Below are 23841 nucleotides of genomic sequence, written 5' to 3' on the forward strand. Positions count from 1 at the left end.
TGAACCATTTTCCTGCCACAGCATCCCCAGGGCACCACAAGGAACTCCAGTTCCCTTTGCCCAGGCTGTATCAAAGTCACACCTTCTGGGAGACAGAATAAAGCACTAATAAACCTGCCTAACACAGCCCTGCCCCACAGCAGACACAGCCAGAAATGCTGGTTTGCACCTCACCCAGAAGCACCAAAATGCTCTGTGTGCATCACTGGGGGCTGAGATCTTCAGAGAAGCTTGAGTTCCTCACACACCCGATTTTTATCCTGTGTAAGTGGGACATCAACTGCAGCTTCTTTGAAAATATCCCTTAAATTCCCACTGATCACATTCCCAACTTGCCTCAGAAAATGAGAACATTCATGTATTGATTTTTTAAAAGCAGGTGGATCAACCTGCATCAGCCTGCTGGAGCAGAGAAGCCTCAGCCCTAAATCACTTTTTCAGTAAAAAATTCAAAAAGACTCACGTCTGAATCAAATCTGCATCTTGGGGTACCAGATCTTGACTTGGACAGGAATGTAGGTTTGACAGACAGTTGTTCTGGTTTGTCTCCAGATATCTGAAGGGGTCGTATAAACTCTGAAATCACACAGCGACTTCCAGAAGGACTCTCATGACCTGGCAGCGAACAAAACACACACGAGAATAAGGAATGGTTCTCAAGCAGAAACACTGCCAGTACACAGCAGAAGGTTGTTTTCCTCTCCTGCTAAAAATCATTCAAGAAGAAGACTGTGGTGGGTAGACTGCAGAGCACAGAAGCAGCTCAGCCTCCCAGTTCCCAGACTTTTGGTAAATTGCTTAAGTCAACAATACAAAACAAACCATAATGCAGAAAGTGAAGGCATTTTAATTCCAAGAATTCAAAAGTGAAATTTCCCCCAGTGGAAAAAAGCCCACCTTGGTTCTGAGCACCCTGATATGTTTGGGGAAGTTGTGAGACACCCTGTGTAACACACCCAGCACTAAAGCTGCCGTTAGAACCTTTATTTCTTTTGGGGACTCTGTCATATACTGGCAAGCAGAATGGAGTCATACATGTGCCTTCTAAAAAAGAGACTGAAATGCTAATGATTTAAGTGGCAGGATATTCACGTTGAAATGAAGTTGTTTGACTCTTGGCAGGCAGGAAGTGCCACGAGCACCTGCTGCATATTCCACAAGAGTTCCTCACTGACGCCAGCACTAAACCACGTAATTTGGTCCCAGTGCCATCTCTCCAGTTTCTAAAATGTGGAAACTAAGGCTGTTCACAAGGAAACATCTCTGAAAATCCTTTTGGAATCTTTTTATTGTGCTGTTTTGAAACAGTTTAGAAGAAAGGAAAAGACAGATTATACTGCTCGTTGAACAGCCTAAGGAGGCTGAACACTCTCATCTCCTCCCAACTCGGGTGAAAACCAGAGGTGAGACAAGTAAAAAGAGCAAAGTCATCAAGGTTCCAAGAAAGACTAATAGAGCTTGGTACAAAACACTTGTACATTTTTTCCTTTTACTGTCAGTTTAGTCCCCAAAGCACATGAAAGCAGGAATTGTAAACTGAGCTGAATTTTACCTGCAGCATGAGCAGGAGTTACAGCAGAGCACAGTGTGCTGCTGACACCTCCAGATATGCAGAGTGCGTTCTGCCTCTCATTAACACAACGAGCCTGTGCTCTAATTTCTCAGACCCTGATTATGTGTAGGTTCAGCATTTCCTCTCCCGTTCTGCCAGAAGTCTGGACAGCAACGTTTTGCTACTGAATTGCAAGATTCCCAGTCCACGTCACCAGGAATTATCAGTGGAACCTCTTTATTCATACTGCAGAGGAGAATAAGCTCCAAGAATATCATCAGAGGGTTTTTCTGGTGTGCTCATTAGTCCAATATGATTAATTCTCTCTGCATCACTGTAATTTACAGCAGGACAGCTTAAGCCCATTGACAGCAGGGAAATATACAACTCACCATACAAAAGATTAATTACAACCAGCCCCACTTAGAGCAGTCCCCAGACTGGAAAAGGGCACATTTTTTATTCTTGGAACCTTTCTCACATATATAACAGAAAAGTCCTCCCCATTCAGGAACCTTTAGCCAATTCAGCTCCTTCTGTTTGCTGTTAATGTGTTTGCCATATCAGGCTGTCAGCACCAAGCTATAAATAATCGGGCCAACTGTGATTATTCATTGAAAGGAAGCTGCTGTTTGGTCTCAGACCTCCTGCATTCTCCAGGCTTTGTTTTTAAATTACTGGCACGAGGTACAAGATGTGGAGGAAGGTTCTAGGGCAATGCAGCGCCCTTGCTTTGCAGACATATAGGATAATAACTAGCATAGGAACACACATTGTCAGGAACTCCAGGAATATCAGGATGCTGGAAGATACGGATCTGTCTGATTTTTTTCACTTGGAAAATAAGATACATAAAATTTACCCTGAGTCCTTAACACAACGGAGAAAATTGTAGTGTAGCTGTGACTGCATGAAGGGCCTGGGCACAGCTCTGGCCCCAGACAGCACTGGTAACCCCACACAGCCCCCACAGACACCTCACTGTCCTGCAGAGGGACTGAACACCCAACAGCAACAGCCAGAAACTGGGAAGAACAGATTTCCATGTCAGCCCTACCAAAGCACTTCAGCAGTGAGCTCTGTGTACTCTGGAGAGGAGCCTTTAGTAAAGGTTATGAGACAAATATTATATGTAAATTCATGTGGATTCTATGTATGTAGAGCCACAGCTGGGTTAAAAAAATAAACACAAGCATCATCAAGTAATGCCTTTGCAAAATTGAGATTCAGAGTGCAGGAAGCACATTCCTCCTGAGTATCTGTAATCTCCTGGTCATTTCTGCAGAGGACGTCTGCTCCTGCAGGTTGTGAATACAGGAATGCAGGCAAAAAAGGCTGCATTTAAAAACTGGCCTAAGTTTGCCTCCAAAAAAAGAAACTGATTGAGCCTGGTTCTGGTGTTCATCCAAGGAAATTGCATGGATGGCCCTGGGCTTGAACAGCAGAATGTGAAGGAATCAGACGTACAGACTGTTTTAAAGCTTGTTAACTGGAAACCTACAAAAAAGAAAACAAACAAACAAAAAAACCCAATAAAACACCTTTCCTTTTATATTTTCCCTCTGGAAAAAAAGGGAGTTAAAAATAAAATATACAACAGGGCAGCTCATAAGAACACACAGCAGCAAGTAAAAATGTCTTTTTTTCTCTTTAAATACTAGAGAAGAACCTTATAAAGCCACAGGGGTCTTGCCATGAAGTCTTTTTAAATCCATATATGCTCAAAATGGTTTTTATTTTCCCATGACTGGGAAATATTTGTTAAGAAAGTCTGAAAAATACCCTATCAAGGAAAAAGGAAGAGCACCAGACCTAATTTAAACGTTTCAGGAGAATTAGATCTGTCCCTGTGTGCATTACAATTGGACTTTCCGTTTTATTTACTGCAATTGCTGATTCCATATGGACTACCTAAATTATCTAGAAAGACCATTTAAATGAGCCTCTTAACTGATGAATAATAAATCTTAAGGCTTCTGTATCTGATTGTGACATTATTGTATGTTTAAAGTGAACTTTTCATGCTCTAATCCATCCTGGCTGGGTTTATTTCATTTCCTGATACATCCAAACATCACCAATTAACGCAAAGCAGCTGGCCATTAACTGATCTCATTTCCATCATTTGCTTTGCTCTGAAAGCTGTCCCTGTGTTCCCTCTTGTGTTCTTTCTTCCTCACACATAATAAAAATAATTACACTTGTGGTTTGAAGAACTTGCTGTACTCTACCATCGTTATTGAGAAAGGGTTGGTTTCAATAATTAGAAATCCTGCCCACTTGCTCAAACATGACTTTATTGTTATCAGTGCATTCATACTGAGGATGAATGTTGGCCAAGCACTTCTGATGTTTAGACACGAGTGCTGCAGGCCCTGAATTCTAAGTGCCATAAAAATCAGTAGGTTTTGAGAAAAGGTTTAGAAAGAAAGGCCCTTAAATGCCACAGACCTGGCTGTGTTTGCTGTGGTTTTACTCAAGGGTTACTTGGGAGATTTCAGTTTGAAGTTTTCAAAAAGGTTTTTCCATTAGCATTAGAGGAATAAATATAAATTAGTTTGGAGAGTTTGACTGAGTACCTTAAAATGCTTAGCCGATTTTCATTTTTCATTAGATCAATTGCAGTGATACAGGCTGGACCTTCACTTCTGCCTGAAGGACAGTTCAATACCTAATTACCTTTCCTTTTAAATTAATTGTTGCTTTGAAAATCCTGTCCTTAGAGACATGAGGGGATAATGCTGTCGGTATTAAGGAAATTTCTACTAAACTCTTATGACTATCAGGAAATGCCTTTGTAATTCCCCATTTCGTGTACTTCAGTATCCACTCAGGAGAGGCTCGCAGCTCCAGAAAAGCCCAAGCACTAACAGGGAGCACGGTGGGCACAGCTGCCAGCAGCTCCAGTTCCGTGTTCAGGGAGCCAAGGCACACGAAGCAGAGCCACTGAGCTGAGCTGAGCTGAGAGAAGGATGTCACCTCGGCACCTTCTGCCTCGGCTTCACATCGAGTTAGCACCCTTCACTGACAGCGACTGCTCGTCTGCAGCAGCAGGGAAATCATTTCTGATTTCCAGGCCCCTGTGCCCCGGAGTTGTTCTAGAAGCTTAGGAAAAAAAGTCAAAACCATTTGATTTTTCCAGTTCCTTTTCATACTTATTTTCAAGCAACTTTGGGGGAATCCGTAAGTTAGGAGAATGACCTGACAACTGTTCCTCTGCAGGACAACTGAAGTCATTCCAGCCTGGGTGACACTGACCACACTCCCCACATGGAATAACACACAACCTAAAGTGTCACTTACATGGAAGTTGTTTTTAAGAGTCTCCAGGTAACCTCTTGCTTTGATCTCTGTAATTTTCCAATGAATAATGGATCGTTTACAAAGCTCTGCACTTAGGAGAGCCGTTGCCTCTGGCAACAGGAGATGACCTGGTGAAAGTTCAGCACAGATCTTGGATAAACACATACTGTTGACTGTGCTGGGGACTGTAAGTGTAAGAACATCAGTACAGATGCAAATGAATTTTTTTTTTAACTTTACGTTCTCCATTTCTTTTGAAACTATTTTTTGCTTTTTAAAACATTTTACTTTCAAATTTTTAAGGAGAAGTGCATGATTTCTGTTAAACAAATGAAACTGAGCCCAAACAATTTTCATGTCTGTCAAAACACTCCATTCAGTTTCCCCGTGTTCTACTCCATTTATTTAGATGATTTTTTAATGTAATGGCCAATGCAGTGTGTGGGGCCTCCGTGCTTTCTTTCCCCATTAACTCTTCCGTCAACAAGACAGCAGACCTACTCCTGCCCCAAAACAGGGAAGGGTTTACAACAAAGCCTGGATATTCAGACAGCCATTCTTCTCACAGCAGAGGTACTCTTTCACATGAGGAATACATAATTTTAATGCTGAACAGGTTTCTCATCACTACACTCAACAACACTTAGAGAGAATTTTGCTCACAGCAGTGCCCAGGTAAGACCGGAACAAGCTCAGCGAAGGCTTAAGAGATACTCTGAAATTCAAACAAGTCACCAAACAGAAACAGGAGCAGATTCTCTCTTCCACGCATGCAGCGAACTCTCTGTACATCGCAGACCTGCACCAGGGCAGCACCGGCACCAATAGCCGCTGGTCCTTACCTTTGCCTATAGAAGTGGCTATTCCATTCATTAACTGGGACAGGGATTTGCCAGGAGAACCAGAGAGATCCGAGGGTGCCAAGGAGCTGCTGCTCAGGAGGTCGATCTTGCCCGCCTGCTGCCGGAACCTCTCCAGCTCCCTGGACAGGAGGTTAAACTGCTCGCTCTGCGTCCGGCATTTCTCCTCCAGCTCCCGGACCTTGGCCTGCACAACCAACACAGGCATGCCGTGAGAGCACAGCAGGGCTGCCTGCAGCACGTTCTCTGAGGTACCAGGAAGACAGGACAGGCAAAGGATTTGGGATAAACAGGCCCACAGCCTCCCTCTGAATCCTCGCCCACACTTAGACCCCAACTCGCGGGCAGCCCTGCAGTACTGAGGCGATTTCTCCTTTCATCGCCAGTCTCCAAAGGGGAAATTCCTCATCGTGGGTTTTGGCAGCGCTAAAAAATCACTGCCAAGAACACCTGCAAAAAGATCCCACAGTTTTGTGACTTCTTCACACATCTGAATGTCAGTTTTGTGTGCTTTTCCAACCTTCTCTAATAATCAGGTATATTTCTGGGGTTTGCCCATCTTCTGCTATTAAGCTGAAGCCTCCTAAGTTGCTACATTAACATCTGTGTATTAAAATCCCAGCAAGAGCAAGAAAACCCCCAGTGACTCCTGCAGAATTTGGGCCCAGCCACTGGCTGAACTGCCCTTAAAAACAATGCTGCTCACTGTAAAGCCCAACCACAGCAGGCACCAGCCAACAAGAGGCTTTTGTAAGGGTGGGAGAAGTACCAAAATATAACATTTTTGTTTGAATTTTGAGGCATCAGGCTTTAACAAAATAGAAGCTAAAAGATAAGCTTCAGCTGGGAGCTGGGAATCTGCCTACGTACGGTCATGAACCCCTGGTGTGAGAAGATGGACGAGGTGATGCCAAGACATTCCCCGGCTGAAAGCAGTGACAAAGGGCACGGGGAACTCAGGGGGCGTTCTACACGTTTTACTCCAAACATATAAAGAGTAGTGAAGACCCCACAGCATGAAACCCCCTTTTATCCAGATCTGCACATTCACTGTACCAGCTAAATTAAGGATATAATAATGTATCCCACTCCGGTCCTTTATGATGAACAAACACCACTTTCCTTCACTAAAAACCCCTCTTGTGCTTAGTTAAGCAACTGTACTAACAAAGGAAGTCTGGGTAATAATTAAATTCATTCAACTGAACTAACAATTTCAGTTTCTTTAAAGAAAAATAACATTCTCGGTTCATATAAGAAAAACTGTACATTTTTTATATCAAGAAAACAACATGTATTACATACCACCTGTAGAAAGACCCTAGCTAAAGGAAAATACAGTACCCAGAAGAACCCAAACATCCAAATTTTCTACTACACAATGTGGTACTTTGTTCCTTTTCTAGTAACACTTACTTTTTGAAAGTTGGAATGAATTTTGAAGATACAATTTCTTTACATTCATAACACACAAATGAATTTATTTCTGCAAAAGAAATCTCAGGGTGTTCACTTGATCGATTATGAAACAAGACACGGTAAGAATCACACATTGTGGGAGTTTTACATGAACATGAAATGCTTGGGGTTTTTGTCTTTCATCTTTTCACTGCGGTTTCGAGCAGATGACATGTCTGACTTTGCTACTTGTTAATTTGCTGCATGAAAATGGCATCTATGGACAGTGTCAAAGGACAAATTAAACAAACATTAAGCAAACGAAGAAGTAAACTGCTTTGGGTTTTTTGGTCCCCACTTTCCAATGAAAAGTTAAAGGATAAGCTATTCAGCTCTCTAAGAATATTTACTGACCTTTCCACATGCAGTTATGGAAACTCTAGCACCACATAAAAAATAAAAACATCACAATCCTGACCTCAACAAGAAGCTAAGGCTGCCTTAAAAATATTTTTGAAGAAGTATTAATATTATTATTTGTTAACTTAAAAATTATTTGTATTTCGATAACTGCCTTCTTTGTCTTTTCTTCTGAGCATGTAGAAATTTCAAGTTTTTCTCTCACAACCATACGAAGCCTGGAATAAAAATGCCTTTACTGCTTTATTTTTAGCAGGGTGGTGAGTAAGACGTGAGCACGAAGCTGGTACTTTATAAAGAAAATCTGCCATAAGATCCACGACTGAGCTTCCAGGAGGCATCCCCATGCTCATCCCTGTTCCCTGACCCCAGGCATGTGCTCGCTTTGTCAGCCATCCAGAGTCACCTCACTGGAGAAAATCTACAAATCTGTGTCGGGCCCTGCAGAGCCAGACGAGCTCACAGCCTCAGCATTCCGAGTTTTTCTCCTGTGCCGTGGCTCCTGCCGTACACCCTGTCCTGGGAAGGTGGCACAGAGGTGTCCCAGATCTCTCCAGAGCTGCGGCTGCCTACAGCAGACATTCCTGCTCGGAGCAGACTGAATGTCTGTCACTTGGGAGCTGCCAAGCTCCTCACACAGCGCCCAGCGCTGCTTCTAAAATTCAAACGGCTTCTGGAATGCAAAATGAAGCAGACTTCATCCATTGCAAGACAGACACTGTGCACACAGGACAGGTAAGATGATGAGCAACTTTCCAGGTGGACAGGTTTGAATTCAGAGCAGTAATTAGCATGTTCTGCTGTGCAGCTATTATCTCACAGTTTAACTGTTTGCAGAGCAGCAATGGCTTTCCCTGGGTGGCTCCAATCAGCCTCAGGTGAAAGTATCACATGGAACAGTCTCTGTATTAGCAAAGAAACAATCTGAATTCAGACAAAATCCACACAGTCAGAAAGTTACAATCTCGAGTGAATTACCAAACCATTCCTACTGGGCATGCTCGTAAGGAAGTGGATTTGAAAACCAGGATCAGAGCTCTCATTAAATCATGCCAGGATCAATTTCCTGTAGAAAAAGTATTCTGATTTTGATGATTTGGTATGAGGCCAATAAATGCAAAGCATGCTTGCATAACAATGGTTCTAGCACGCATCCCATGCAAGGTGAGGCAGGGCTATCGTACTCATTTTCAAGGGAAAAGTGCAGGATTCAGGACAGGGAAAGGAGAATTTATGCCCTAAAATACCTGCATGCTGTCCAAGGTGTTCTGGATGAAGTGCAAAGCAATAAATCCCAAACAAGACACAGTAAACAAAGAGATGTGAAATAAACAAAGAAATAAAAACAGTTTTGAATACTTTTTTTTACATTTCAAAGCAAAGTACATTAGAACAGTTACACGTGTAAAAACATGCATTAACACAAACCACGCTAGAGAAATCAGCACTGCTGCTGATCTGAAACTGCAAAAGGCACATTAAATAAAAGGCTAAAAAATAATGTGCTTGTGGCAATAAAAAGCAAAAACTTTGGAAACTTGTTGGGGTTATGCAAATCAGAAGCTGCAGACAAATCAGCTCAATAAGAATTGTGCTCAGCTTGAGGGGGGTGAATAATCTCTTGCCTGACTTTCTACCAGGCATTAAATACTAATTTCACCTTATAGTCTGGAAGCTAAAACAAACTTTATATATATAACGATAATGAAAGCCTGTAACTGAAACACATTCTGTGGGAATATTAACTTTTATAGATATTAACAAACAAATGCTTTAATTTTTTTTTTTTTTAAAGTTTGTCAAAGCACCAGGGAAAAACCACCTTTCACCAAGGCATAGCCAGCAAGTACACACACAGAAACACTGTGGGAAGGGAAAAAGACTGGAAATTACCTTGAGATAAAAGCAGATTTCTAAAAGAAATATTGACAATGCACTTGCTATTATCAACCCATATTTTTGCACATCCTTCAGGACACGTACGTCAACACTTAATAACCATTTAATGCCTTTTCCTCTGGCAGAAAAATGAAGTGCTCTCTCTCTAGCACAGCCTTTGAAGGTTTTTTGAAGTATCTCAATTCTTTCATTAGGTTTACAATTTCTGGTTCTTTAACATGTTGCTTTATGTTTATTAGACAGTATTTAATTAGGAACCCTGGGTAACTGACCGGTATTTGCTGCTATATTTCCAGCCTAATAAATCAAAATTAATCACTCCCTTTAACAGTATTTTACAAAAAATGGAACCGAAAGAGAAACATACATCACTTCCAACAGCTCAGCTTAATGCACTCCCAACTGAATTATAAATCTTAAAGGATGCAATTACATCAGAAGAGAAAAAAAAAAACGCCATTTGCCTACATACTCCTTGAAATGTGCGAAAGTGACAATGCTGTAAAAGTTATCCCGTTCAGAAGGGGCCCTGAACAAGCCACGGTAACCCAGAGGATCTTACCTCTAGCAACTGAACTGCTCCCTCATGTTCCTTCTTAGCTTCAACCTGAGCCTTGTTTTCATGGAAAAGGAAAAAGGGAAGAAGAGGGGAAAGGAGGAAGAAGGAAATTTCATTAGTCGTGCCACATACAATATGCTGTAAGCACATAAAGCAGCACACTTATCCTCAAATCTAGAGCCAGCTTCCATCTCACAGGGGCGGCTGTGCCAGCACTGTTCCGGCACTCCGGCTCCAAGCCTGGAAATCACGGCTTGTTTCAGGAGGCCGAATCCCAGCCAGGCTGCAGAGCAGTGGCGTTTGCTGGACCAACACAAGCGTGTTCAACATGCTGCAACATCACCTCAGAACTCCCCGAAACCCTCTAAATCCAAACTGAAATGCAGTTTGTTATTTGTTGGGGGGTTCGTGGTGCAGAAACCTCCCAGAGCAGCTGGGAGAAAGTAATACAAAAATTAAGCTCATTCTTTTAATGAAGCAACAGCATTTATCACCAAGGAAAACAGCTCACAAAACAAGGCAACCACAAGACAGGCTGTTTGGAAAGAGGAGTGCAACATTTATGGTCCAATCAACTGAGTCAAAGACAAAAAGAGGGAATCAACAAGGGCAGAAAAGTGTACTGTATGTAGCTTAGAAATTCAGTTGTCAAATTTTGGTTGGGAAAAGTCTAAACCTTAAAACCAAATAAATAGCACTCATTAACTTTGGGTTACCCTCACTTTACTTTCATTTACGTTTTCAGTGTCTCCTTTATTGAAGCTGGCCCAAGACCAGCACAAATGTTGTTAACCATTGTGTCATTCTGCACATTCCTCCCCAGAGAAAAGTCTTAAACCTCTCCTGTTTAGCAGAGGACAACACCCCACTGATGCCTTTTCTTGGTCTTAAAATCAAGAGGCATACACGGCTAGAAGGGGAAAAGGGATTTTACCTTGGTATTTATTCTTAAGGATCCTTAGGTGTACACGTCCAGGTCATATGCATCAAGATGTACCCCACCGAGTCTTTCCCTGTGTCTCTTCTCATCCCCAGAGCGAGTCCCCCCCCAACATTGGGTATAACATTATAGGTTTTACTAATTAGCAGATCTATCAAAGATTCCCCAATGAGAGGCTCAAGTGAGCCCCCCTCCCCAAGGAACCTTCCCCTGGATGGTTCTATCTTGGTTTACAGAATATGTTCTGGAGAGGACCTTGGGGTCTGGGGCACACTGATCCCTAGCTACGAAGCCTCTAAAATGTTTAGTCTCTTAGCTTGACAAACAAGTCTAAGAATGTAGGCAAAAAGCACTAGGAATACAGAAGCTGTAAAAAGGTAAAAAGGTATAACAGGGGTAAAAAAGAAAAAGCAAAAATCTTCATGGCATCACCACAGCCTTTCTAACTGAATGTGCCACACAGTCCCAGGATGGACACAGGTGCAGCTTTGTTTAACTTCATTTCCCCCACTGCTCAGGGCTGCCCTACTCCGTTATTGCCTTCAGCGGGAGCTGGGTCAGGCTAGAAGTCCCCAAAAGCACAGACCCAAACCCACAAACCAAACCCACAGACCCTGAGTGCCCTCCCTGTCCTGCAGGGTGACAGAGCCCCCCTGCCCCCACAGCTCAGCCCCATTCCTGCCTGCACCACAGTAATAACTCTCACTGCAAGCAGGGGATAAAACACTGGCTCCACGAGCACCAGCAAACGTGACAGCAGGTAATAGAAAGCCTTGAGTCATCCATCATGACAAGTTTAATAAAACCTCCCCAGAGTGTGAGTTCCGGATAAATGATAACAGAACCTGCATCAATAGCTATCTCTCTTAGACATCAAACTGCCTTGTATTAAGGTTTTCTCACAGAAAAAGACCATCTGATTCCTCATTAACACAAAACCTCGGACAATATTATGTTCTTCCTTTTAGGCTGAAAAATCGGATCAGTCTGTACATACATGAAAAAGAGAATGAACTCTTATTTGTATTCAAAACGTGCCAGCAAATGCACTGGGCTGTAGCAGTGACTGGCTCTGCTCTGAACTGCACATTTTGGTGGTTCATCAGCACCTGTACAACAGCACCAAGATGTGCTGTGAAAGCCATCCTGCTACTGCCCAGACCTTCTACTTCCCTTTGGAAACACTTTTTAAGTAAAGATGACTCTAATAAAAAAACAAAAGGGAAGAAAGAATTTAACAAGCACGTACTCGGTCCATTGGGAGGCCAGCTCTGGATGAAATGTGAGCCAGCAGCTCCTGGTTAAAGCTGGCAGTGATGTGTTGTAGTTCCTCAGATAACATATTTATTTAAAGTATTCATCTGCTGAGCTTGTTGCACTGGGTGAAATAGCAAGTGCAACACAACCTGGGCTGTGCTCGGTGTCTGTCACGCTGCAGCTCAGCACCAGGGACAGCAGGAAGAGTGGCACAGAGATTTGTCTCCTGCTTCCAGTCCAAAGGAGGATTTATTAGAAGAATGTAACAAAAATTAGCAACAAATGCTGTATCTTTCTTTGATTTCTTTCCTTTGCCAGGAAATTTAAGTCCAAAATTTATGAGACTGCTCTAATAAGAACAGCCGATTATAACTAGAAATGGCATTTTGCAGTGTGCCTAAGTACATTTATTGAGGAAGACTGAAAGAAAATTAACTGGAAGATTTCATTTGGTCAACTACAGCTTTCTATTTCAAGCAACTATATTAGATACATCTTTTATTCTGCTGAGAAGGTCCCTCTGTGCAAATTCTCTACCAAATTATCATTAGCAGCATTATTTCTGTGTTTTCATCTTGTCCAGCAATTGGAAAAATCAACATTAGCACTGAGACAATTGCTGCTTTAAGTGACTTTGGCAAGACTGAAACTCAACATCATGTTTTTTGTACTGCGATGAATACTGAGAAATTGCATTGTGGAAAAAAAGAAGCCTCAAAGTGATTTGTGAATTAGAGAATGACCTTGGAAATGAGGTATTTAAGCAACTGTTTCATTTCTGTGGTGGGCTGACGCTGGCTGGACACCAAAGCCCTGCCAAGCAAACTCGATGCATTCTTGAAAAGGAAGATCAACTGTGATGTGTCAGTACCTTGACGAGACTCTCTTTAATCTAATTTACAGGAGAAAGGGAGCAAGAACTGCATGTCTGGCAGAGGAAGCCAAAGAAATCCCAACAAAACACTGATATGTCAGTGAGAATGTTAACAGCATGCTGGAAATGGTAGAGACCTCGCACTTCGATTACCAAGAAATTAAGACCGGATTCCTCCTTGACATTTCAGAAATGCACAAGTATTATCAAGCCAAATATAGAGGGAAGCAATGGAAATACAAAGGAAATCCATGAGACTGTGTCCCTCTTATCCCTTTTGGGCAACAGAAAAACTCAGATACGGTGGAGTCAGGTTAATGCCCACTGGCATGAACATTTATAAATCCTTTAGCACAGCCAACAGCCCCTTGTTACAGCACAGCAGCCGTGCCATGGAACAATCCAGGGCAGGGACCAGCCTGGCAGCTGGGTGGGAATTCCTTCAAGAATTCCTTCTCACCAGGAGATCCATCCCACGCCGTTTTCTCTGTCCACGCAACTCTGGTCCCACCTGCCCCTGTCCCCATGTACCTCCTGCAGCAGCTCCATCTCCTGCCCTGCCCCTGGCCCCATGTACCTTCTGCAGCAGCTCCATCTCCTGCCCTGCCCCTGTCCCCATGTACCTTCTGCAGCAGCTCCAACTCCTGCCCTGCCCCTGGCCCCACATACCTCCTGCAGCAGCTCCATCTCCTGCCCTGCCCCTGTCCCCATGTACCTTCTGCAGCAGCTCCATCTCCTGCCCTGCCCCTGTCCCCACATACCTCCTGCAGCAGCTCCATCTCCTGCCCTGCCCTCTATCCCCACATACCTTCTGCAGCAGCTCCATCTCCTGCCCTGCCCTCTATCCCCACATACCTTCTGCAGCAGCTCCATCTCCTGCCCTGCCCTCTATCCCCACATACCTCCTGCAGCAGCTCCATCTCCTGCCCTGCCCCTGTCCCCATGTACCTTCTGCAGCAGCTCCATCTCCTGCCCTGCCCCTGTCCCCACATACCTTCTGCAGCAGCTCCATCTCCTGCCCTGCCCTCTATCCCCACATACCTTCTGCAGCAGCTCCATCTCCTGCCCTGCCCCTGGCCCCACATACCTCCTGCAGCAGCTCCATCTCCTGCCCTGCCCCTGGCCCCATGTACCTTCTGCAGCAGCTTGATCTCCTGCCCTGCCCCTGGCCCCACATACCTTCTGCAGCAGCTCGATCTCCTGCCCTGCCCCTGGCCCCACATACCTTCTGCAGCAGCTCGATCTCCTGCTGTTTGGCGTTGAGAACAGCCAAGGCTTGCTCATGCTCCAACTCCAGCTGTTGCCGCCGTTCAGCAGCCTCTCGCATATGCTGCACCAGGGGAGAAGGAGAACTGTCAGGGCACTGTAACAATCCCAGCTGCAGCCACACGAGCTGCCACGGCCAGGGAGGCACATGTCCCCTCCACAGAAACCTCCCCGGCATCCCTGAGAGGCAGGAGGGGAACCAGGCTGGGTTTGAACTTGGCCAGGACTTAGAGGCGCTCTGCCAAAGCCAAACTCAGGCATCTGCACATGAAGCCCTCACAGGACCCATGGCTCTGACACTGCCACGGAGGTGGCCTTGGGGATGCACAGGTGAGCAGGACCCATCTCTCCCAGCAGGCACACGCTTTCATGGGGCTTTGTGCTTAAAAACTAAAGCGTGGAAAAAAATTACCTTGACAAGTCCCTAAGTGCCTCTTTATCCAGGACAGGCTGCTGTGATTTGTTTTGCAAATGCTGACCCAAAAGAAACAGCTTACCTTTGCTGATCTCTGCCTATTATCTACAGAAAATTAGACAGAACAAAACTAACACAGGTGGATTTGGACAAAAGGGACTATACAGTGCTCAAAAACAACTTCTAAAGTATATTTGATGCTAATGACTCAAAGCAATATGAGAAAGGTTCCTGGGAAGAGCACAAGCTGAACGATGTCAAGATACCCTTTGCAGATAGAAATCTTTTTCATTATAGGTTAATATCACTCCCCCAGCATCACTGTAGCTTTCAAACACCCTCTTAATAAATGGGAGATAAGAAAGATTTCTTTCTAGACTCTGATCTCTTCCCTGGTGAAACTGGTATTAAAGAGTTTTATTTTCCAAATTACATACTATTCCCAAAATAGTCTCAGAGCAGAGGCACAATGTCTTATCTGCGGCACCGAGTTATTACACACAAACCTATTAGAAATCAGCACTTGGAAACACAAATGCACGGCTAAAACTGACAAGAACAGCCCAAAATATCTCTTACTGTGTACAAGAGAAAATTTTATCAGCGTATTTCTACCCTGTAATGAGCTGTTATTACCTGCTCCACACTACCCACAGCACAGAGGGACAGCCAGGGAGGCTGACATTGCTCAGCTTGAATATGTTTGCAAAAGAAGCAGAAATTTCTCCACGTGGCCTCTGCTTGGGATTTATTTACTTTTTGTTTGAGCAAAAACAACAACAACAAGATTTCCCACTCTGTAAGTTTTGACCCTCAACTATGGCTTGTTTTCTAGGAGTTTTGTGAGGATTGAATGTTTTGCCTGTAGGCATTTCTTCACTGTACTGTACAAAAGTTCACGGGTAATACCTGCTCTCAGTGTTTTATAATGACCAAGAAGAATGGCTCTGATTCTCTTCTTACCTGCATGAACACCACCCATTTTACCAACCAGTCTTCCTCATGATTTGAATTAGCATGAAGCTGCATTTACTGAGCTCAGCAGCTTCCATCAAATCTCATGTAAAACTGGACATGGATGGAGCATCAGCACATTTCTTAAATTCAACAAATGGTGAGACAATCAATTTTCACACCTTTAACTAAACCCTTTAATTATCAGGAAAAAAAAAAGCTCTCTCTCAAGATTTAGTATCTGAATTGGTACAGCATATTTTGAGCTCTTCCTATTTTACAAAAGCTCCTGCAGAACATTTCTAGTCCTTTGAAAAGATCAATAAATAATTAATACTGTGAACATAGAGTGAATCTATAAAATGTAATGAAGAAACAGATTGTGATCCATGATCTGTGATCTTCCCCAGCTTTCAATTCCTGTAGTTCCTAAAATATCTATTTAACGATCTGGAGAGTGCAGATTTTAAGGTCAGAAAAGACCAGTTGGTCACCTGTGTTAACCTGAAAGCACCCCTCAGCCATTTCAGCACTGTCAGGATCTACTGAAAGCAGCAAGGATCTCCTCACTCAGCATCTGCCCCTCCCTGGCACAACAATCACACCTCCCCCAAACCAGGGCAATTCCCCTCCTCGCACACTGGCCTCAAACTGGTTCTCTGCAGGTCTGATCTCTGCCCCCTCTCTGCACATCAGCTACTGCCCCTGCTGCTCCGGAGCCTGGGCAGGGCAGGGGGATGCAGGGAGCACCCAGGGAATAGCAGGAGAAGCTCTGAGCTGCTGGATTCCTCCAGGCCTGGCTCCCACAATGAGCACACAGCCATGGCCTGTGTAGGAGGTGACAATGACAATCCACTTGGCTGTGCCATCACTGTCCTTAGCGTCAGGCAGCTTGGACCTTTCTAACGTGTAAATTTGTACTTCCCTTTTGCAGCCTTTCTAGAGGTCCTAACAATGCTGTTCCAACATCAGAAGGCAAACAGAGCATAGAAAAAATACAGCAGGGACTCCCTACATCAATACAATTGTCAAATAATGCTGTGTCCTTCAGAGAAAGTGTGAAGAAGTCACCTCGTCAGGGGATCTTTCAGACCACAGGCACGAATCCTGCTGAGCAGCACAGAAGGGACAGGGGACATCCTGCATTTATCAGTTTTCTTTCCCACTACAGAGCTAGAGTGCTGTGAGTACAAACTGCTGAAAGAGCACTTCAGAGCCTGCTCAAACGGTTCTTGTTTCCTCTGCTTCCTCACGGGCACCAGGGGGTTGGACAATGGGCAGCCCACCCTGGCTCCAGCTGTTGCAGGGCGTACCTGCAGCTGCAGGCCAAGCACAGAGCCCCGTTCTGCCCGTGGCAGGGATGCACAGCTCCAAACGTGTGCTGGAGGATGCCAGAACAGACCCACACGGCTCTCAAGGAGCCCAGCCTTGTTCCCAGAGCAGAACTCAGCCACAGTGCTGAATGGGAGCAGATTCAATTCTCACCCAAGCACTCTCATCAAAAGCCTTGGCATCTGTGCTCGCAGATGGGTGAGCACCAGCACGGGGATGAATGGGAAACGCTGCCTGCACACAGCAGAAAATCAGAACCCTTCTGCACGAGAGGCACTGTGAACAGCTTCAGAAGTTAGCTAATTCAGCAGTTCTTCATCTTCCCTTTTCTGCTTTGTTGATACATCCTGAATTTCTCAAAAGAGAAACTGAACTTCTTTTTACACAGGGAAACTAGGCTAAATATTTCTCAAAACTTTTTTCCAATGGGCTGGAAAGCTGCAAGCCATTTCTCCAAACTACTAATTTCCCGAGCATATGAGGACACACATGAAATGCACGATGAACTGCATCTGCTTGGGCAGGGCTTGGTGCTAAAAAGGAGCTGTAGGGCTCCAAGCCTGTTCAAGGTACTCTGCCAGCTCACAAGGGCTCTGCTCGGGGCAGAAGAGCACTGAACATGAAAAGCCAGGATCTCTGTATCCACCAGAGAACTTTTGTTTCAGTGAAGGAAAATTTTTGAGTTCTTAAGCAGAGAGATGTACAGAATGTAGGGGCTACAGTAATATTTTATAGCCAGTTAGACCGGCAGACACAGCTCTCTAAAGTAAAATATCTTGGCAGTTTGCTCATACTCTCATCCTCTCTTCCTCATTTTGACTTAAATAACTCTATAGTGAAAACCTACATGTAATTACTTATTAAGTGTCATATAAAGGTCTCTAAATATGTCTCTGTGCTGGTTTAAGGTCCCTTGTCAGTAGCTGGTGCACTGCATTCCATACATTTGATCAGAGCTGAGAGGGGCATTCAGTCCATGGGTTTGCAGAGCCCTCCCTGGCTGAGATCAGGAACAATGAACGAGCAATGGAAGTACTGGATTGCTGGAATTTAGGATTTTATACACACCTTTAGGACCTGCTCTAAGTTCTCCAGCTTGGCTTGGAGCTGGTGTTTTCCCCTTACAGCCAAATCTCGTTCTTTGGTCACTCTGAGAAGGCTTTCTCGAAGATGGTCATAGTCTGATTTTACCTAGAAAAAATAAAATGAGGTTATTGCCCAAACTGCTAATGAATGAAGGCAAAACTACACCTGACACAAATATTCCTGCATGTTACAACAAAGAAAGGAAAAAGTTCAAAGGAAATAGGAAAAAAGCACAAAAGCCCAGGGGGGAAATGTTCACTGAGGAAGCTGTGTGTGTCTCATACACAGGGAACATTTTCTCTCAGCAAGGACTACAGTCTAGCAACCAAACTGGAGCCATGCATAAGTCCTGTCAATTTACATAAATACACTATATCATGCACAAAATGAACGACAATCAAAACATTTCTAAAGTCTCTGGATCTCAGGGGCCTCAGAGATGGGTGTGCTACATAAAGAGGCAGAGATCTAACATATATATATATATATATATATATATATATATATATAAAATACAGCTCAAATTTACATTTCTTCTGTGCTTTTTTAAGAGTAAACTGACTTCAGAATAAACTCAAATACACATGGATCAGCCTGTGTTAACACTTGAAATCATTGTACCTACAATTCAAAAATAAGTATTCTTCTGCAACAAACCCCTTGCTCTCCCTTAAAGCATTTGTATATGGAAGGTATTTAAAGGATCAGATACTCATGAAGTAAGATTTGTTTCATGATTTAACTCACTTGGTCCTATGTTAACCAGTTCAGTATGATCAAGTCTTTTTATACAGGATTTTGTGAATCATCAGTGATAGTGACCACTTCAGAAAACAAGAAAATATACTGAATTATTTTAGCCTGCCATGGAAAAGTTTTTTCTTTAATTCATCAGCTGAAAATGTCATTTCTTAGCCCTTTATGAGTTTGAGACCTGTATTGATGCATAGCAGGATTATTACAGCTTGTATCAGATCAGAAACTGCATTTTTTACATCAAGGAAAAAATCAAGCAGGAATGAACACCTGGGTAAGGAAAACCCCAACATAATTTTCACATACTGCTCCCACTTTTCTGCAATGTTTACAGGAGGGAAGAAAGCAGTAATGTTTCCAGTGGGCAGCGTTCCAAGCAGCATCTGTTTTCCTTTGTCTCTGGAGCACAAACAAAGCTGGCAGGTTCCTGCCCAGGGAAAGGCAAACCAGCCCAAAGCTCAGGATTCAGTCTTGGGCAGCTCCTGGTTCCTTCTGACTCCACTTCAGGAACTGACAAGTTCCTTCCTTCTTCCCCCCCAGTTTAATTACTGTGAGGTTTTTTTGTTTGTTTGTTTGTTGTGGTTTTTTTTTTTTAAAGAGCAAATTAAGCAATCTCAGACATGGATATCTCTCCTGGTCGTTTTCTAATGCAATGTTTTGAAAGCTGATTCAGCCCTTTTATTTGCCTTCTGGCTCCAGTTTGTTAACTTGCAAATTTTGCCATGGACCAAACAATCTAAATGGTCGCAGCCAGCCCTTGCATTCAGCTCTGCAGAAAGGCTCTTTGGCGTGCAGTGGACTAGAAAAAAAGAGAGGAAAATGGAACAAATCATGTTTTCCACAAGAACTGATGCAATTATTGTCAACCTCAGGATTTTTTTTTCTGTGCACAGATTTTTCTTTTCCTCTCAGTTCTTTCTAACGAAGGAAGCTGTTAAACAATGGATTTTCAGAATCTATTAACTCCTGCATCCTTTGTGTTGTATTGCATTGCTCAGATCAGTCAGTGTATATTGTTGAGGAATAATGGGGTGGAAAAAGGAAACAGTGAGGTATCAGCATCAATGATGCAATCCCGTTGTTGTCTGGGATTCTCAGTTCATTTCCTGGGGATTAATGAAGTGCAATATTTTGAACAAGTTACAAGAAGAGGTTATTTTTGTCAGACTTTAGTCTTCCCTGTCTCCAAAACAATTCCTACCAACTGAGCACCTCTGCAAAGAACATCTTCTAAAATTCACTAGTCGTCTTATTCCAAATATTTTTGGGAGCTAGGGAGCAGGGTACCCTTCTGCTCTGAGCTTTTCCCTGCTGGCAGGGAAGGGGCTCTCAGAACAAACAGCTCTCATCAGGCTGCTGATGTAATTTGGAAAGGGATGGATTAGAGGCAGGTAGAACTGCAGATGTTTTATGCACCTCAGGATCTTTCACTTAGGATCTCAATGTGCCCACCTGAATTAGTCAAATCTTAGGAATGCACCAATGATTCTGATAATTTCTCTACTTCCTCTTCTGGCAGATCAGCTTTTGAGCAAGGTTTTGATTTTGAGTATTGGAAAGAACAGAATCAAATCTACCAAACACCTTAACTACTATTATTACTTACAGAAACACCGACACCTTTCAATATTTCTACAGGATATTCTTGCCAGGACTTTCTCCCCTGAAGATCATGTGTTACGAAGAATGCTGTGATAGACACATTTATATAACCCATATGGCATCATAAAGCTTGATGAGACTATTACTTCCTTTTTATTTTTTAGACAACATTTGTTCTTAAATGTGGCTTTAGTGCTCTCTCCAAGCAGGCTGCTTAAGAACATATGGGATATACATGAACTTGAATTACTCACGGAGCATATCAAAACATCAACGTTCCCAGTGGCAAAAACAGTTGACCTAAATAGAGTGCATCAGAAACAGCTCTAATTTCATGACAGAAACAAGGAACATTTTGATCCGTGATGCTTCTCTGTTCAATTCATCAACCAATTTATTTTGCATCCTGTATCTTCACACTTACTGAACGTGCCTTCATTTGAGTCAGTCTGAGGGCCAGGGTTCTGTAAAGTGCCCTCAGCTTCCTGAACACTTGCACAGAAAGCAGCTACTGAAAGCCATCCCCAGGAAGCAGCAGTTCATGTTCTTGGTGAAAAGCTCCACCAGCCTTATCACCCACCACAGGCCTTGGTTCCAGGCACCAGAGAGCTGCAGGTCCCCCAGCTACTGGCCCTGTTCAGAAAACACTACTGAGAAAGCACCATGAAAATGGTGTGGGTTTAGGTACTGTGGAAACATTGAATGGATAAAGCCTATTCTATTTTTATACTAAAACACTGACTCGTTTGTATTCAGATGAAGAGGAGAACAAGTCAGAGCCCAGTGCCACAGCACTGCCAGGGTCACAAAGTCTTCTCACACAAACTCCACACCTGGAACGCGATTTTGTTTCACTCAGCAGAGTACCAAACCCACGTGAGTTATGTACAGTTTTACATACTCAGAGGTAGCCAGCTTCATACCTACTCCCTTCTAGAGTCAAATTTCAGCACATTGTACAAAAATGAGCAGTGGCTTCCTCAGTGCTGCATAGCAGAGTTCACCAACACTCCTCCAGCCCCATGTGCCTGGATGAAGCTGGCCTGTTTTCAGGCCAGCTCTCAAGGGTGAAAAAGAATAAATTAATTTAGGCAGGTTTTCCCCTTCAGGGCTGAGCCCTAACTCTGTTAGAATTCTGCTGCAACCTCCACATCCAAAACTGTGGATTTTCACACATTCTGAACAATAAAATGCATCTAAACTGCACAATCTATCATCAGCCTCAGTGTGTGGCAAAAGACCTCAGAAAACCTCTTATGCAAGGAGGAAAACCAAAGGTTTGTTAACATCCAGGGTATGTGACTAAGGTTCCATATTGTGAGATCTGTTAAAAGTGAGACAGCACTCAGTTTTTGTATTGAGGCTGTGATATGAGATCAGTAGTGCAAGCACCCAGAATTTTTGCACGGTGCCTTTTAACTTGTATTAATTAATTCATTTAATTATGTGAATGTATTTGATAGATGTGAAGAAACAAGCACTCACAGAATGACAAATTCTGACATTACAATAGTAAAAGGGAATTTTATTTCTAACTTAGTGGCTAATGTGACAAATGCTGACCTCTGTATTTTAAATTGGTTTTAGTAGACTTGTTCAATGTTCCTCAGGACAAACATTACCTATAATAAAGCACTATCAGCCATGTAAGTTGTGCACTTGCTGATAGCAAGAGGACTCACATTTTTAGTGTCACCAAAGTACTGAGCCCTCATTGCATTAATGATGCACATTATTGTGTGTCAGCTAGAATATAAAATTGCCCAAGTGAGACTTTATCTTTATGTGCCTCGTGAGGTAAAGAGCAAAGGTAATGTGTAAACAAGAATAAAGAGAAGAGAAACACATTAGGAAAGGGAGAAATTTGTACAGATGGATGAATAAAATTAAGTGATGCTATGATACACATGGCTTCCTCCTATCATAAAGTATTATAACTCTGCCTTTTTATATAAAGCCAATTTAAATTCAGCAGCAGCAGGAAACGTCAGGCCTGCTTCGATACCAGGTGCTGCACACAAAGTGCAGACCAAGGGCAGAGCCAGCTCTGAATTCTGGGGATTGGCAGGGCCCTGGGGGCCTCACCAGCCCCCTTTGGCTGGGGAGTCCAGCAGTGGCCACGCTGTGACCAGCGACCGTCGGAGCCCAGCGGGCAGCTCCCACTGCCCCGAGAGGGGCTCTCAGCAGAGCCCGTGTGAGTAACAGCTCCTGGGATATGAATGAGGTTGCCCAGCAACTCACTTAAGCCCTGCAGAAATCCCAGATTGGAGTTTTATTTTTAGCTAAATGTAGCCCTGTAAAGTGGCTGGTTCATGATGTTTCTCCCCTGAATGCATATGTGGTGAGGTGAGGCACGTCAGCCTCTCCTCCTCCCAGCACGGTCACCCCATGCAGAATTTGCCAGAGATAAATCCACATTGCAGGCGCAGAGAGACCTTTTAGTCCCCAACAGGCAGAAGTAAGAACCGAGGAAAAACACTTACTGCTAAAAGAGTTTTTCTCTCAGGACCTGGAATAGCTGAGACTACTCCATGTGGCAGGGGAAATAACTGCTAAAGAGAGTTTGGGGCATTTGCTGCTGGCCAAGAGCCTTTCAACGTTTTACTGAGCAATTTAAAATTGCAATTTTAAGATGCACAAGGGTAGGAGAAAACCCCAACTGATAGACAGAAATTTTTCAGAAAAAGAGGAGAATTCTTCAATCGAGTCTCACCAAAATCACCAAAGAAGTCTTTTACCAAAGCCTACTACCAATTTACAACACTAAGAAAATACATATCAGAGGAATGATGCACCTCTCTAAAGTCCAGAAGCATGTCTTCAATGTTCACCTGAAAATCACATTTGTTCCTGAGACAATTTTTTTGCGATTTATTTTCAATTAATTTTTTTTCACGTTGTCACAGAGAAAGAGGCAAATCAGAAACCAATGATCTGGGTAAGATCCACTTTCACCCAGCCTGCAGCCTGGTCCCTGTAGCAGGAGATAAGCCAGGAAGCAGCTGGAGAGCTGTGCTGTTACCTGGTCATGCTGCAGGGCTCGGGGGGACACAGTGGCATACTGAAGGCTCAAGCGATTCTTCTCCGGCACAGCATCCCTCAGTTCATTTTCCTAGAGCAGAAGCAAAGAGTGTTACAGGCCATTTATCTCCATTTCAGCACATCCTATTAAGTGCTTAAGGAAGCAGTGGTTTTACATTATTTGGTATTAACAAACTATTAAGAGCAATATGAGGCCCAGAGCCAAAGGCACGGAAGGTGCAGCAGCTGTAATTTGCAGTAACAGCCAGCTCTGCCATAAAACCCCATGTTTTCAGTAGATGATCTGATTAAAGATGTGCAAGCAGAGACGACCTGGCTTCACAGGC

General features: G+C 43.4%; 1 protein-coding gene across 17 annotated transcripts in view; it reads right to left on the bottom strand.

The window, feature by feature from the left end:
* RIMBP2 (RIMS binding protein 2) overlaps nt 1–23841 on the bottom strand; it is a 124281-nt gene that overhangs the window by 25833 nt on the left and 74607 nt on the right. For 9 of the 17 annotated variants that reach the window (XM_048322683.1, XM_048322686.1, XM_048322675.1 and 6 more), the window contains exons 2-8: nt 23496–23585; nt 18098–18220; nt 14288–14392; nt 9995–10045; nt 8781–8801; nt 5698–5902; nt 464–615 (exon numbers count right to left, since the gene is read on the bottom strand). In XM_048322683.1, the coding sequence (XP_048178640.1) occupies nt 464–615; nt 5698–5902; nt 8781–8801; nt 9995–10045; nt 14288–14389 (531 nt within the window). In that variant the 5' untranslated portion in view covers nt 14390–14392; nt 18098–18220; nt 23496–23585. Of the gene's footprint in view, nt 1–463; nt 616–5697; nt 5903–8780; nt 8802–9994; nt 10046–14241; nt 14261–14287; nt 14393–18097; nt 18221–23495; nt 23586–23841 lie in introns of those variants that run through there. The other 8 variants (XM_048322685.1, XM_048322688.1, XM_048322687.1 and 5 more) reach the window with 3 other exon arrangements.

The sequence above is a fragment of the Corvus hawaiiensis genome, chromosome 18, assembly GCF_020740725.1.
Source record: "Corvus hawaiiensis isolate bCorHaw1 chromosome 18, bCorHaw1.pri.cur, whole genome shotgun sequence".
Classification (NCBI taxonomy): domain Eukaryota; kingdom Metazoa; phylum Chordata; class Aves; order Passeriformes; family Corvidae; genus Corvus; species Corvus hawaiiensis.